General features: G+C 41.6%; 1 protein-coding gene across 1 annotated transcript in view; it reads left to right on the top strand.

The window, feature by feature from the left end:
• The window catches only part of ECM2 (extracellular matrix protein 2), a 193,122-nt gene that overhangs the window by 23,367 nt on the left and 154,938 nt on the right, over positions 1-14,817 (top strand). Inside the window, exons 2-3 of the mRNA XM_082263026.1 lie at positions 917-1,108; positions 8,999-9,379. Coding sequence (XP_082119152.1) covers positions 917-1,108; positions 8,999-9,379 — 573 coding nt within the window. The remainder of the gene's footprint in view (positions 1-916; positions 1,109-8,998; positions 9,380-14,817) is intronic.

The following is a 14,817-nucleotide window of genomic DNA, read 5'->3' on the forward strand; positions in this document are numbered from 1 at the left end:
CACTGATGTAAAAAGGCTGAGAAAGGCTGATCTAGGGGATGGTTAAAGCAGTTTTACTTACTTGATCCTTCACTCCCATGCTCTAGGGGTGGACTGTCCCTTGGCACCCTCATTGCCCAAGGCAAGGCTTTGGACCCTGCATCAGTCTTAGCATAGAGGAGAAGATGCTATGCAGAACAGTCTAGCCTGCAGGAGCAGAAGATTGGGTATGCCCCCTAGTCCTAAAAATGCAGTTAACCCTTGCAGTGCAGGTGCAGCTTAAAGACGCACAGGATCCCTGTGCAATCCGCTCAGAGAGTTGTAAATGTGTAAACCGGCTCCGTTGAGAGCTGGGCACACTCTCCTGTCATGCGAATTGGATGCGGGGAAACCCAGTGTGAACCCAGCATTAAGATACATGTAAACTACAAATCTATCCATTTTCAATATTGGATATTGGTTGAACTAGGTGGACGTAGACCTAGATGGTGTCTTTTTTCAGCCAGACTTTGTAACTATTATGTCTGATGCCATCCCTCAGTGTATACATGTTTCTTAAGCTAATCAAATTGGTCAAAAGAAGTCACAAGGACACTGTGTATTTCTGGCAAGATCAATGGGTATTTTCAGTAATTGCTGAAATTGTGCTTATCAAATGAAAACGAATGCAACCAGAGCCAGCACATCAACAACTGGTAAGCCAAAACATATTACATTTTTGGGTTTTGGTTTAGATACACTTTAAGCTCCCAAATCTCAGCTGAACGTTTAAATCCTCAAATCTTGTACCTTTTTTGAACTCTGGACTCTAATTCTCCTGCTTCAATGTAAACTCAATTTTTAATAATTTTAGTGTTCATCAATTTATTTTTTTTTTTTTTTATGGAAACTCTTTATAGTTGTTTAAGGTAATTTATAAAATGTAATTATCTTCCAGAAAGAGGACAGTGCCTAGTGAATGGAATGATCATGTATGACGGCGCGGCTTGGTCTCCTCGCCAATGTATCATATGCATTTGTACACAAGGGAAGCAGGTGTGTGAACCACTTGACTGCGAGGATGTAACCTGCCCCTCTGGAAAGTTGAAGATACCACCAGGGGGATGCTGCCCTGTCTGCATTAAGCCAGGTATAGAATTTTTTTTATTTGATACAAACTAAAAAACAATCAAATATATACAGCCTGCTTATTTCACACTTTTTTTTCCCCTTAAAAGCCATTAAATCATTTTACTATTATTGTGATCTAAAGACCTCCTTGTTCTAAACAGGGGCCACTATGTCAGTTTAGTTTTCGGCTGGGCTGTATTTAGCTCAGACTGATTGTACAGTTTTTCACTTGGTTTTTCCCTAAACCTAAGTTGGCTTGTGATTTCTCAGTGTCGCCAGCAGATGTCACTGGCATCACTGGTCATAGTATGAGATTTCACAAACAAAACTAAGTTATAAATATTTATATTTACTTCAGCCAATCCAGTAGGTTTATGCCACTGGTGCATGCTGGGGGACAATATACATTTTTGGGACAGGCCATGTACTCTTTCTCTTCCCCTGGGCTGATACCTATGAAAGTGCTGCTAAATGAAGCTCTGCTGTTGGCCCCTGTTTTGCTGAAGTGGTCCTGAAGCTGTCCTGCCTGGTCTGAAGGAAGCTTTGCCAAGGAGGAGACCCAGGTGAGGCCCCTTGATGGAGATAGCCAGGAAGAAGGCTGGTGTCTCAGAAGGGCCCTTTGACTCACGTGGAACTTGCACTGAAATTTGGGAATGTGCTTACAGTGTCAGCTTAAAGGTCCTGACACTGTGAAAATGGACATTGATCTGTAGTAAAACTCAAAATTTTACTAAAAATAAATAATACATTTTAAAATGACTGGAGCCCAATATCCTTTCTTGGTCCCCCTATTTTAGCCATGGACCCAGCCTTGGGTTGAAATGCTAGCACACTCCTGCCTCTGGAAGTGCTATCCTGCTTTTAGGGTGTCAGAGGTGTGCTACATTATGTTGCCACAGGTTGGTCAAATTTTTTCATTCACAGAATAAATTGGAGTGGGAGTTCCTGTTCTGTACGTTGATGGCACACATTTTGTAGAACAGTCTGCATGAGAAGTGTGGTTGAACTTTCATGCTATACACACAGAGAAGCAGCAGCGGCTACTGCAGGGGAGAGGAGGGAACGCTGAAAATGGTTGGTCCATTGGAGCCAATGGGTGACAATGCAGCTCCTGTTATTCCCAGCCATTGTCTAGCATTCCCTGAGCTGGAGCTGCATGACTGGAGCAGATTAGAAATGGGTAAGTACACACATCTTTTTTATACAGGTTAGGCAGGATAGGTGGGAGGAGGGGGGAGGGACCACTTTTAAGAATAGTTAACGTGTAACTTCCCTTTTCTTGAGAAAATAGCATTTCCCTCTGGGTGATCTATGTACATTACAAGGATTGTAACAAACTTTGTTTCAGATTCCTACCTTTTGTTATTCTGAAGAAATAATTGTTTGTTCCTCTGTGCCTCTGTGCTGAGTGGGTCAAATGGGAGTTGTTTCGTAATTATCTGTCAGCTGTGGAAGCTGCAGGACACTAATGAGGAAATCTGCTGGGCCTGCATCCCTTTAGACGTGTTTCTATTGGGAGTATCTCACCAAAATTGACATTTTTTGACAACTTTTTTGACTAATTTTAACCACTTTACCACTAGAGCATTTTGCTGTCTTACGTCTGGGCCACTTTTTGCGATTCGGCGCTGTGCAACTTTAACTGACAATTGCGTGGTCGTGCGACGCTGTACCAAAACGAAATTGACGTCCTTTTTTTCCCACAAACAGAGCTTTCTTTTGGTGGTATTTGATCACCTGTGCAATTTTTACTTTTTGCGCTATAAACAAAAAAAGAGCGTTTATTTTGAAAAAATAACAATATTTTTAACATTTTTTTATATGAAATTCCCCCCAAAAAAGATGTAAAAACCAATTTTTTTTAAATTTTTGGCCAATTTGTTTTCTGCTGCCCATGTTTGGTAAAAAAAATCGCAACAAGCGTATTTTGATTGGTTTGCGCAAAAGTTATTGCGTTTACTAACAAAGGGAAAGATTTATGTCATTTTCGGTGTTTTTTTTTTTAACGAGTAATGGCGGCAATTTGCGATTTTTTTTTTGCGGGACTGCGACATTGCGGCGGACAGATCGGACCCTTGACTGACATTTTTGACACTTTTGGGGGTACCAGTGACATTACTGCAGTAATCAGTGCTATAAATATGCACTGTTACTGTAAAAATGACACTGGCAGGGAAGGGGTTAATTTTATTGGAGAGGGAGGGGTTAATGTATGCCTGGTGCTTACTGACATGTGGGGGGGGAGGTGACTGTGTGAGACAAGGACAGATCGGATGTCCAGCTATGCTGAACACTCCGATCTGTCACTCCCTGTCACTGAGGAGATCCGCCCGCTTGTGTTTACACAGGCGGGCGGATCTCCACACTAGATCCCCGACGATCGGGGCAGAGCAGCGGCGATCGCCGCTGCTCTTCCCCTGGCCCGACTCCCGCTGTGAATGAAAACAGCGGGAGCGCGCCTCCGGCAGCGCGCGAGCGCCACCTACAGGGGAGGAGTCTGGCGACGTAGGTCTACGTCGTCAGATGGGATCGTGCCACTTTACCACTGAGTACTGGAATAGTACTGCGGCAAAGTGGTTAAACTCTGTACAGAGTGTTGGCTGTATTTAAACCCCACGGAATTGGGACCACCATTTTCCTGTTCTAAATTTAAGCATGGGGACAGCACTCACCCGCCACACAACCATCCTCCCTGTTTTCTCGGATCATGAGCACCTACGGCATCCACTTTTTGGCATGCGTGCACTTTTATGGTCACTGAAGAGACTGTGTGATTTCACTTAATAACAGTGTGATCTACTATCCATGCTTTCTCCACTGGACTAGCACTGAGCACTTCATTTCCTGTTTCACAGATCTTATATGTAATATGTGTTTTTTTTTTTGCCAATTTGCACATTTATTTGATGCGTCACGCTAAAGTTTACACAAATATTGTAGTAGCACTTTACACTTGGTAATTCAGTATATTTGCGTTTTTGTACATATTTTTTGCATTTATGTTAGGTATACATCTATTAACAATGTGAGTACTGTACAAGTATATATAGCAATATTTGGATTTGATTTGCAATTGTATATAGGGCACTCATTTGCACAATTTGCACTTATCATTTTTGCTTGTTGCACCTTATTGGGATCAGTGGCGCTGTATCACTTTATTTATACATCTAGTCCTGGTGACTTATTTATGTTACGTTTTTCACGTCTATTTTTGATACTGGCTTCTGTTAGCCATGAGGGTGCATTTTGTGATGTTTAATTATCATTACAGTCTTGGTTGCTATATCCCCCCGTTTTCTTTGTGAAAACTAAGGAGAAGAATGCATTTAAAACCTTTACCTTCTCTTTGTCTTTTGTAATCCAATTTCCTTCATTATCCTTCATGGGGCCAATATGTTCTGGCCTCACTTTTTTACTGTTTATTTTTATATTTTATATCTTTATATTTAAAGAATTTCTTGTCTTTTTTTTTTATTACTCTCCTTTGCTGTGTGCTGATTTCAGGGTCTATTTTAGCATCCCTGATTGCGCTCTTACTTGTCTTATTGCATTCTTTGTATTGTTAGAATGCTGAGAATGAGGCCTTTTCTTTTGCTTTTATATGCATTTTTACGTTAAGAGTTTAGACACCCAGGATACATTTTAGCTGTTTTAAACGTATTTCCCGTTGGAATACGTCTGGCCAATACATTTTAATGTGTATGCTCCTAAAGCACTCCCATTTTTCCTCCGTGTTCTTTGTTCCTAGGAATTTATCAGATTTATTATGGTTTAGCATAGAACGCAGTTTAGGGAATTTGTCTTATTTGAAGATCAGTTTAGTTGCATTACCCTTGTGCTTCTTTTCTCTGTGTTTTATACTGAATATAATTGACCTGTGGTCGCTGTTTCCTAAGTTGCTCCGTATTTCCACATCCACGATCAGGTTTGTACTGTTTGTAATCAGTAGGTCTAGTAATGCGTTATCTCTTGTTGGTGCATTCACCAACTGACCCATGAAATTATCCTGCAAGACATTTAGTAAATGGAAAGCCTTAGATGAATGCGCGGTTCCTTCTGCCCAGCTAATAGCTGGATAATTAAAATTCCCCATTATAATAATATTTCCCAGCCTTGCCACCTTTCCAAGCTGTAAATGAAGGTCCGCCACCCCCTCCTCTCTCAAGGTAGGGGGCCTGTAGAATATTCCCACTATTACGTTCCCAATTTGTTCTACCTTTGAAGCTCCACCTACAAAGATTCCACCTCCTCCCTAGCTACATTAGTGATGTCATCCCTTATGTTCAATTGCACATCATTCTTGAGATACAGGCATACCCCTCCCCCTTTCCTACACTCCCTATCTCTATGATATAGGGAATACCCCTGAATGGTTGCCAGACAATAATGTGAGCTGTCAAGCCAAGATTCTGAAATTCTCACAAAATTGAAACCCCCCTTCAGACATTACCAGCTCCAATTCTCCAATCTGGTATACAAGCCTCTTAATTTTGTCCTGTCACATACTATTTCCCTGTTAGTTGTTATGAGGCTGCAATTTGGATATGCCGACTTACTTACCCTGGGTTTTGAACCCTGAACCTTGCTCAATGGTGGCTAGATCTACATCTGGACCCCCCCAACACCTAGTTTAAAAGCCCCTCTAACTTTTTCGGTTATCTTCTCTTCCATTTAGGTGCAGTTCGTGCCCTCTCTGACTTTCTAATATTTGAATCCCCTACCACCAGGATCTGCCTTTCCTTACCCTTAGCTTTACCTCTGCTGTCACTGGAGTTTTTCCCCTGGCAGCTAGGGGCGTCGCTCTGCTCCAGCAATGCTGCTCCTTGACTGGTTTCCCCGAAATCACGCAGCAGGGCGTACTTATTGAAATGTTCTAGCCCAGGACCGGCCACCTTGATGCTTTCCCACCTGTCCCACCTATATGTAACCCAACTATTCTGCTCTGTGGTCCCTGCCAGCACCTATTGGGTTTGTTCCAAAATCGCTTTCAGGTTGGAGAGGCTTTGCAGTGTCACCAGCTGCTTCTCTAGATTCAGGACGTGGGCTTCCAAGGAAGCAACGTGCTCACATTTTGTGCAGCAGTATTTACCCTTGATCGGATGTTCAAGGAACGCATACTCAGTTACTCACAGTACTCAGCAGTGCTCAGTTACCCTCAGTACTCAGCAGTACTCACTCAGTTACTCACAGTACTCAGTACACAGTTACTCAGCAGTACTCAGTACACAGTTACTCAGCAGTACTCAGTACACATTTACTCACAGTACTCAGCAGTGTTAATTTGTGTAATATGTAGTTGTGCTTATATTTTTAAATGTGGACCAGAGCATGCATACAATGGATCCCACCCATGAGCTTTTTAGGTTTTCTTGAGACCCTGGCAGCAAGATCTCTATATGAGTTCTCAGCTTTACCCACCTGCCATGTTTATTACAAGATGGCCTCCTGCTCTTTTTTTTCATCTAGTCTATGGTGACTGCAGCAGGAGTAAAGCCCGTTGGAAGCAGGCCAGAATTTCAATAGGGGAACCTTGTTGCTAAAGTCCTGTGGCTTATTCACTCATTCTGATTTTCAGTAGGCCTATTTGTGCTCTTGCACAATTTCTGTAAATCCAGCGCCCAAAAACATGTGGCTTTGTCCTCCGTTAGAATGTCTAGGTATCCCCAAAACCTTAAGTTTCCCTGATATGCAATTGCCATTCAGCTTTCATGGCTGCTGGCTCTGGCATCAGCCTTCTTGGGAGAGGCTTCAAACTACAGCATCCGCCTTGTGGCCCGGGTTATGCTCTCTCTGTCATCAAGAAGCGTGCCCTCTGGCTTTGGCCTTAGTTAGCTGGCAATGCATCCAAGCAGGTGTGGTGCCGTATTCCATTTGAGGGTTCCTCCCTCTTCGGGAATAAGTTAGATAGTGCCATAACTCAGGCCGTGGGTGGTAGGTTGGGGTTCCTTCCCCAAGACCTACTGAATCAGAAGCGGGCTCAACCCAGGAAGCAGAATCCAGATTGTGCTAGGAAACCACGTAGCTACAAGCCCGGCAGTGAGTTCAGGAGAAGCTGGAAGTCAAGACAATCTTCTTTCTGGAAACCCCCTAAGAGTGGATCTACTGGGGACCGAAAGGCCACTAAATCCTTCTGACATTGGGCCCGCTCAGACATGTCAGGTGGGGGCTCGTCTTCTCTACTTTAGGTATGTCTGGGCGGTCTCACTCTGGGACTCGTGATCAGGACAGTTTCTTCTGGAAATACCTGGGCTTTCAGCAGCACTCCCAGGCTCAGGTTCGTCCCCTCTTCCTTTCGGCAGAAAAAAAGCAGACGCTTGTGTCCTACGTGGAATCCTGGTAACTCAGGGCACCGCCGTTTCCATTCAGAGGACGGGGGCAAGGAATCTACTCACTTCTCTTCATGGTACAGAAAAAGAATGGCACTTGAGGCCTGTCATAGATCTTACCCATCTGAATCAGTTTATCAAGAGAGAGAGGTTAAAGATGGACACTGCTAACAATCCAGCAGTTGGTCCAGCTGGGAGACTGGCTGGCATCCATAGACCTAAAGGACGCTTATTTCCATGTTCCTGTAGCAAGGAACTTCCAACAGTATCTCCAGTTTGCAATCGGTCGGACTCATCTACAATTTACCCTTTGTTTCATCATTGCCTCGCACGTTTTCGAAAGTCTTAAGGTGGTGGTAGCCTTAATAAGAATCAAAAGTATTCGGCTCCACCACTACCTAGACGACCGTCTCAAGACAAGGGTCAACTTGTGGAGCACATGGGTTAAGTCTTCGCCACTCTCCAAGAGTTCAGGTTGCTTCTTTAAGGGGGCAGTAAGACTCAGGCCCCAGAGGAAACCGAGGTTCACCAAATGGGACCTCCCGCTGGTTCTCAATTTCCTTCCACAGCTTGGACTGGATCCAGACAAGCCTCTCAACATTAAGGAATTTACTCTCAAAACGGTCCTTCTGGTGGCCATCACATCAGCTAAGAGGATCCTTGAGATTCGAGCTTGGGCTCAAAAGAGCCTTTTCTAACTTTTTTCCTGGACAGAGTGGTCCTAATCCCTATGCTGGGGTCAAAGCCTAAGGTTACCTCTGTTTTTCATGAGAATCAGGAGATTGTCCTGCCCACTTTCAGATCAGGCGAGAATTCCGTCATCCATCCACTTGATGTAGGCAATACCCTGAAGCAGTATCTAGAAGCCACGGCCTCTTTACGGCAGTCTGAATACCTATTTGTTCCCTTCTGTGGGAAGAATAAGGGGATGGGTGCTTCGTCAAGATCCATTGCTGCGTGGATCATTCAGGCCATCCAGTGGTCCTATGAAGCAAAGGGCCTGGTGCCTCAATAGGCGGCAACAGCGCACTCGACCTGAAGCGTCTCAACATCTTGGGCAGTCTCAAGACACGTCGCCCCTGAAGTATTCTGCAAGGCAGCTTCCTGGTCTTCTATCAACACTTTCCTGACCCATTATTGTGTTGAACCAGCTGCTTTGTCTTCTGTTAATTTTGGTTTACAAGTCCTGTCAGCTGATGGTGTCAATTAAACTTTTTTTTGTTCAGCATCTGCCCACCCGGGTGTGTACGGCGAGTTATTTCACAAAAGTATGCTGCCAAAGAGTCTGTCAGGAAAACAGAAATTTGCCTTAATTTTCCTTTCCTGATGGACTCCATGGCAGCAGGAGTCCCCTCCCAGTTTCTGAGTAGGCTAGTTACAGAACACGGATGCTGAACGGAGCAAAGATTTATGGGAGTGGGTCCTATAGGGTAGGAGTGGAGGCATGGCTAAACCCAAACGTATGCTGCTATGGAGTCCATCAGGAAAGGAAAATTATGGTAAGTATTTGATAACAATTTGTTTTATAACCATCCCAGGAAATTGGAGATCAGTGTTATCTATTTAAATTTGTTTTTCAGAAACCACGCAGGCACCATATGTGTCCACCTCAAAGGCTATTTCAGAAAAAACAACAGAACAAACAAAGATTACTAAGCCTGCAAAGGCCAAAGATACAATTAGAAAAGCTGATGGACAAGTTGTAGGACCTGATACAACAAGACACAACAGATCTACCACTGTAAAGCCACAAAAAAAGAAAACAGCTGTACCAAAGGATTTAGAAGATGTCACTCGGTCTAAACCTGTCACAAAGAAGAAGGAGTTGAATAATGAGAAACAAGAGTCCAGCCTCCAAAAGACAGGGGAGACCATACCAAAACCAAAGAAAAAGCCTAATGGAGAGAAAGATTTAGACACTGAGTCATTGAAGAACACAGAACGAGAACAACCAAAGGAAGGTATGGCCAATATAGGGTAGTAAAAAGCAACCTTGCAATGGTGGTCCAAACCATTGCAAAAGCTGTTTCATATTGTATTATGATGTTACTGTCAAGTGTATATATATACACTTATACTTTTTTAGTTTTGGATATAGTAGGGTTAAATTCCTTGTCAAGTATATGTTACTAGCTGTGTTCCTGTTAGGTAAATGTGCCCTATTTGTCCTGGTGACAAATGTCACTGATAGAAAGTGATGGAAATCAGAATTTTACAGCTCTAAGCAGGGATGAGGGTAAATATTTTAGTAGGAACACATGTACTGGTGACATCTGTTATAAAGGAGAATAACCCTCACTATATAGAGATTTCCTCACACTTCCTGTCACAACTCTGGGACAGGATGTAAAGGGAAATGTTCCTAATGAAACACAAACAGCATATAATGAACTGCCACAAGCTTTAAGCCTTCATTAATCCAAAACTAAAAAGAAAATAATTTGCCTATTCTTTACATGTCTAATGTAAATCAATTTCATGGTGCAAAATCAAGAAACAAAGAGAACCTCTATGAATAAGCCCAATCGAGGTGAAATGCATCAGAGGGGGGCGGCTTAGGGTGGGGACTATATCGGAAGCCAATTCCATTGATTAAACTTTATGGTGTGACCTTTATGGAGTGTGGCTTTGTTTCTTGATATATGCTGAGCCGGATGAGCTTGTAAAAGTTGGAACCAAGAGCGGTGGAGGACCTGAGATGCATATTCGGGACTTGGAGCAGTGCAGCCCTTTTTTGCTTCTTTAAAATTACAAGATGCAGTTCAGCATACAAGTCCTGACATGCTCAATATACTGAGATTTTTTACTGTGTATTGAATTTTATGTTATGTCTAAGTGGTTATGTCATTATACATTTCTGCGCTGGTGTTCTGCTGGCCATTTTATAGGTCTCCTAACTTGCATTTCTCTGACAGTTACCTTAATTTTGAATTCTCATATGCAATATCATTCTCATATCCAATAATGGAAACCCACTAAACAGTTGGAGTATAACGCAATAAAGTATTGGTTAATAGTAGGATTTATATGTGATTGTTATCTACTGGTGACTAGGGATGATCGAACTTTTCAAAAGTTCAGTTCGGCCAGAACATCCGAACTTCCCGAAAGTTCGGCCCGGATTTCAGAACCCCATTGAAATCAATGGGACCTGAACTTCGGTAATCAAAACACACCATTTTGAAGCCCTAAAACCCAATAAATGCCCCTAAAAAGTGCCTAGGGTTCTGGGTCATACCCCAGGGACTATTAATCACACAAAAAAAGTTCTTAAAAATTGTCGTTTTTGATAGAGAGCCAATTATTGAAAAAATTAAAAAAAAAAAAAAAATTCTTTGGATTTAGTATCTGGGGGGTCTAAAAAGTGTACCTGTGAAGTTTCAGCTCTGTAGCACGTCCAGAGCCATAAAAAAAAGATTGTTTGTATTTTGTCACTTATAGAACAGGTTGTTGGCTTCTCGCTTTTCACACCTTGCCGGTTTAGTAGCAAGCCTTTTTTGGGCATTTTTTGGGGTTCTTTGGAGGCAGGCAAAACATCTGAACTTGTGTATAGTGGTATATATACACACATACTTATATGTATTTCACACTTAGACATATATAGGTGTGATAGGAGCGTAACTATATTGGTGTTAATTATTTCATTAGCGCAAGTAGTTTTTTCTGCTCCTTTCACACCTATATAAGTCTAGGTGTGTATATACATATTAGTATGTATGTATATATACCACTATACACAAGTTCAGATGTTTTGCCTGCCTCCAAAGAACCCAAAAAAATGCCCAAAAAAACGCTAGCGTAAAAAAAAAAAAACACCCAGGTGTGTTGTTGCAGGCATTTTTTTGGGTTCTTTGGAGGCAGGCAAAACATCTGAACTTGTGTATAGTGGTATATATACACACATACTTACATGTATATACACACCTAGACATATATAGGTGTGAAAGGAGCAGAAAAAACTACTTGCGCTAATGAAATAATTAACACCAATATAGTTACGCTCCTATCACACCTATATATGTCTAAGTGTGAAATACATATACGTATGTGTGTATATATACCACTATACACAAGTTCAGATGTTTTGCTTGCCTCCAAAAACCCCAAAAAATGCCTGCAACAACACACCTGGGCGTTTTTTTTTTGACGCTAGCGTTTTTTTGGGCATTTTTTGGGGTTCTTTGGAGGCAGGCAAAACATCTGAACTTGTGTATAGTGGTATATATACACACATACTTATATGTATATACACACCTAGACATATATAGGTGTGAAAGGAGCAGAAAATCTACTTGCGCTAATGAAATAATTAACACCAATATAGTTACGACCCTATCACACCTATATATGTCTAAGTGTGAAATACATATAAGTATGTGTGTATATATACCACTATACACAAGTTCAGATGTTTTGCCTGCCTCCAAAGAACCCCAAAAAAATGCCCAAAAAAAAAAACACACCAGGGCGTTTTTTTTTGACGCTAGCGTTTTTTTGGCATTTTCTGGGGTTCTTTGGAGGCAGGCAAAACATCTGAACTTGTGTATAGTGGTATATATACACACATACTTATATGTATATACACACCTAGACATATATAGGTGTGAAAGGAGCAGAAAAAATTACTTGCGCTAATGAAATAATTAACACCAATATAGTTACGCTCCTATCACACCTACATATGTCTAAGTGTGAAATACATATAAGTATGTGTGTATATATACCACTATACACAAGTTCAGATGTTTTTCCTGCCTCCAAAAACCCCAAAAAAATGCCTGCAACAACACACCTGGGCGTTTTTTTTTTTTTTGACGCTAGCGTTTTTTTTGGCCATTTTTTGGGGTTCTTTGGAGGCAGGCAAAACATCTGAACTTGTGTATAGTGGTATATATACCACTATACACAGGTTCAGATGTTTTTCCTGCCTCCAAAGAACCAAAAAAATGCCCAAAAAAACGCTTGCTACTAAACCGGCAATGTGTGAAAAGCGAGAAGCCACTAACCTGTTTTATAAGTGACAAAATACAAACAATCTTTTTTTTTTTATGGTTCTCGACATGCTACAGAGCTGAAACTTCACAGGTACACTTTTTAGACCCCCCAGATACTAAATCCAAAGAATATATATATATATATATATATATATATATATATTTTTTTTTTTTCAATAATTGGCTCTCTATCAAAAATGACAATTTTTAAGAACTGTGTGATTTTGTGTCTGGGGGGGTCTAAAAGGTGTACCTGTGAAGTTTCAGCTCTGTAGCATGTCCAGAACCATAAAAAAAAAAAAGATTGTTTGTATTAGGTCAGTTATAGAACAGGTTGTTGGCTTCTCGCTTTTCACACCTTGCCGGTTTAGTAGCAGGCATTTTTTTGGGTTTTTTGGAGGCAGGCAAAACATCTGAACTTGTGTATAGTGGTATATATACCACTATACACAAGTTCAGATGTTTTGCCTGCCTCCAAAGAACCCCAAAAAATGCCCAAAAAAACGCTAGCGTCAAAAAAAAAAGAAAAAACGCCCAGGTGTGTTGTTGCAGGCATTTTTTTGGGGTTTTTGGAGGCAGGCAAAACATCTGAACTTGTGTATAGTGGTATATATACACACATACTTATATGTATATTACACTTAGACATATATAGGTGTGATAGGAGCTTAACTATATTGGTGTTAATTATTTCATTAGTGCAAGTAGTTTTTTCTGCTCCTTTCACACCTATATATGTCTAGGTGTATATATACATACATACATGGTTGTGTATATATATACCCCCTATACACATGTTCAGATGTCATGTCTGACTCCAAACATGTCCTCAAAAAAGCACTAGCAACGCCTGCAGCATAAAGAATGCTGACGGGAGCAAAGCCATATTCCTGCAGCGAAAGTGACACAAGAGAAACTAGCTTTTCTCTATAGCGGTCACCCTGCTATGGAAGGGTTTGGTCACCCTGCCATAGCAGTCACTGTCAGTTCACCCTACACCACATTACGGTCACCCTGGCACTTCACACTTTCCCTACAGAAACTAAATTTTTGAAGCTAACTAAAGTGTAAAAGAGCACTCTAACTACACAAGATATCCCTTTCCTCACACTAATAAATGCTAAATGACACTTTTAAAGTAAAATTAACAGAACTGCTTCCACTCTCTTTCATGTCCTGTATAACAATGCTAGGAATTTGGCGGGGGCTATCTTATATACTGGGGGGCATATTCACTAATGATTGGCTTTTGCTAATGGTTCTGGTCCAATCATAGGCATTTAAAGCCCATTTCCTGTCCCATTGCATTTTGGTCGGTTCTGTTTGCCGAATTCCAAACTTTTTGGGCAAAAAGTTCTAAATTCGGCCGAACCTCGAACAGCCAATGTTCGGGCCGAACCGATGGTCGACCCGAACTGTTCGATCATCCCTACTGGTGACCCCAGCTGATACAGGAAGTGAGAGAGGGGGTCAGTCTTCTACATACACAGTGGACTTGACTTGACATACAGCATGCAAATTAGCATGCAAACTAGTGTTTGCAAATTGCACAAGCTTCTCATGGTCAAAAATACGGTAGCACCATTTTACACACAATATGATTTAAGCTCAGAATTTTTTAACGGAAGCAAGAATTGAAATAGGATAACTAAAAACTAGGTCCACCTATAGCCAATAATGTAGTTAGTATTTGAGGATAATGGGATAATTCACCCACAGGTCTCCTGAAGGGGTGCAGACAGTGAGATCTCCCCCACCATAATGGTCAAAGTACAGGTTATGGCATTAAAACACCATCCCCTTCCACCACCAAACAATACCCAGACAACCCCTTTAGCTAAAAATAAATAAAACTAAGGTAAATTTCCCAAAAAAGATGTTTATCTCAAGTCGTATTGCTTCTTCACTGTAGAGTGGGAGTGTCCTTATTCAAGTGTTCCCGTCACTGCTTGGTGACATGGACACTTCCCAGTTGGTCCATGGGTGGGGCTATTATAGGGTCCTTAAGTCCCTAGCAGTAGTGTGGTAATGTCAAAAGAAGAAGGGTTGACAAGACTTGTCAAAGGCAGGCCCAGACTGCAGCAATGGATAACCAGTCTTCACTGCCGAAAGAGGCATTGCGGAGGGTCATGCAAGAGTGGAATGAGGTAAGTTAAAAGGAACTTACGAAAGGTTTTTGTTAAATGTGGATGGGTAGGAGAAGGAGGCTTTCCTATGTTGCCCATGGATGGGCTTTAGGTGCAGTTCTCTTGTAGCCAAAAAAACAGATAGGTAAACAAAGCTGGTGGGTGACTCAACCAACGTACAACAAACTTACACTTAAAACAAAACTTTAGAGTAGACTTATCTTTACTATTAAGAATTATATAGAAAACCTGTGCTGGACTTGTGACATCAACAGCAAA

The sequence above is a fragment of the Pelophylax lessonae genome, assembly GCF_965119305.1.
Source record: "Pelophylax lessonae genome assembly, chromosome: 7".
Taxonomy (NCBI): Eukaryota; Metazoa; Chordata; class Amphibia; order Anura; family Ranidae; genus Pelophylax; species Pelophylax lessonae.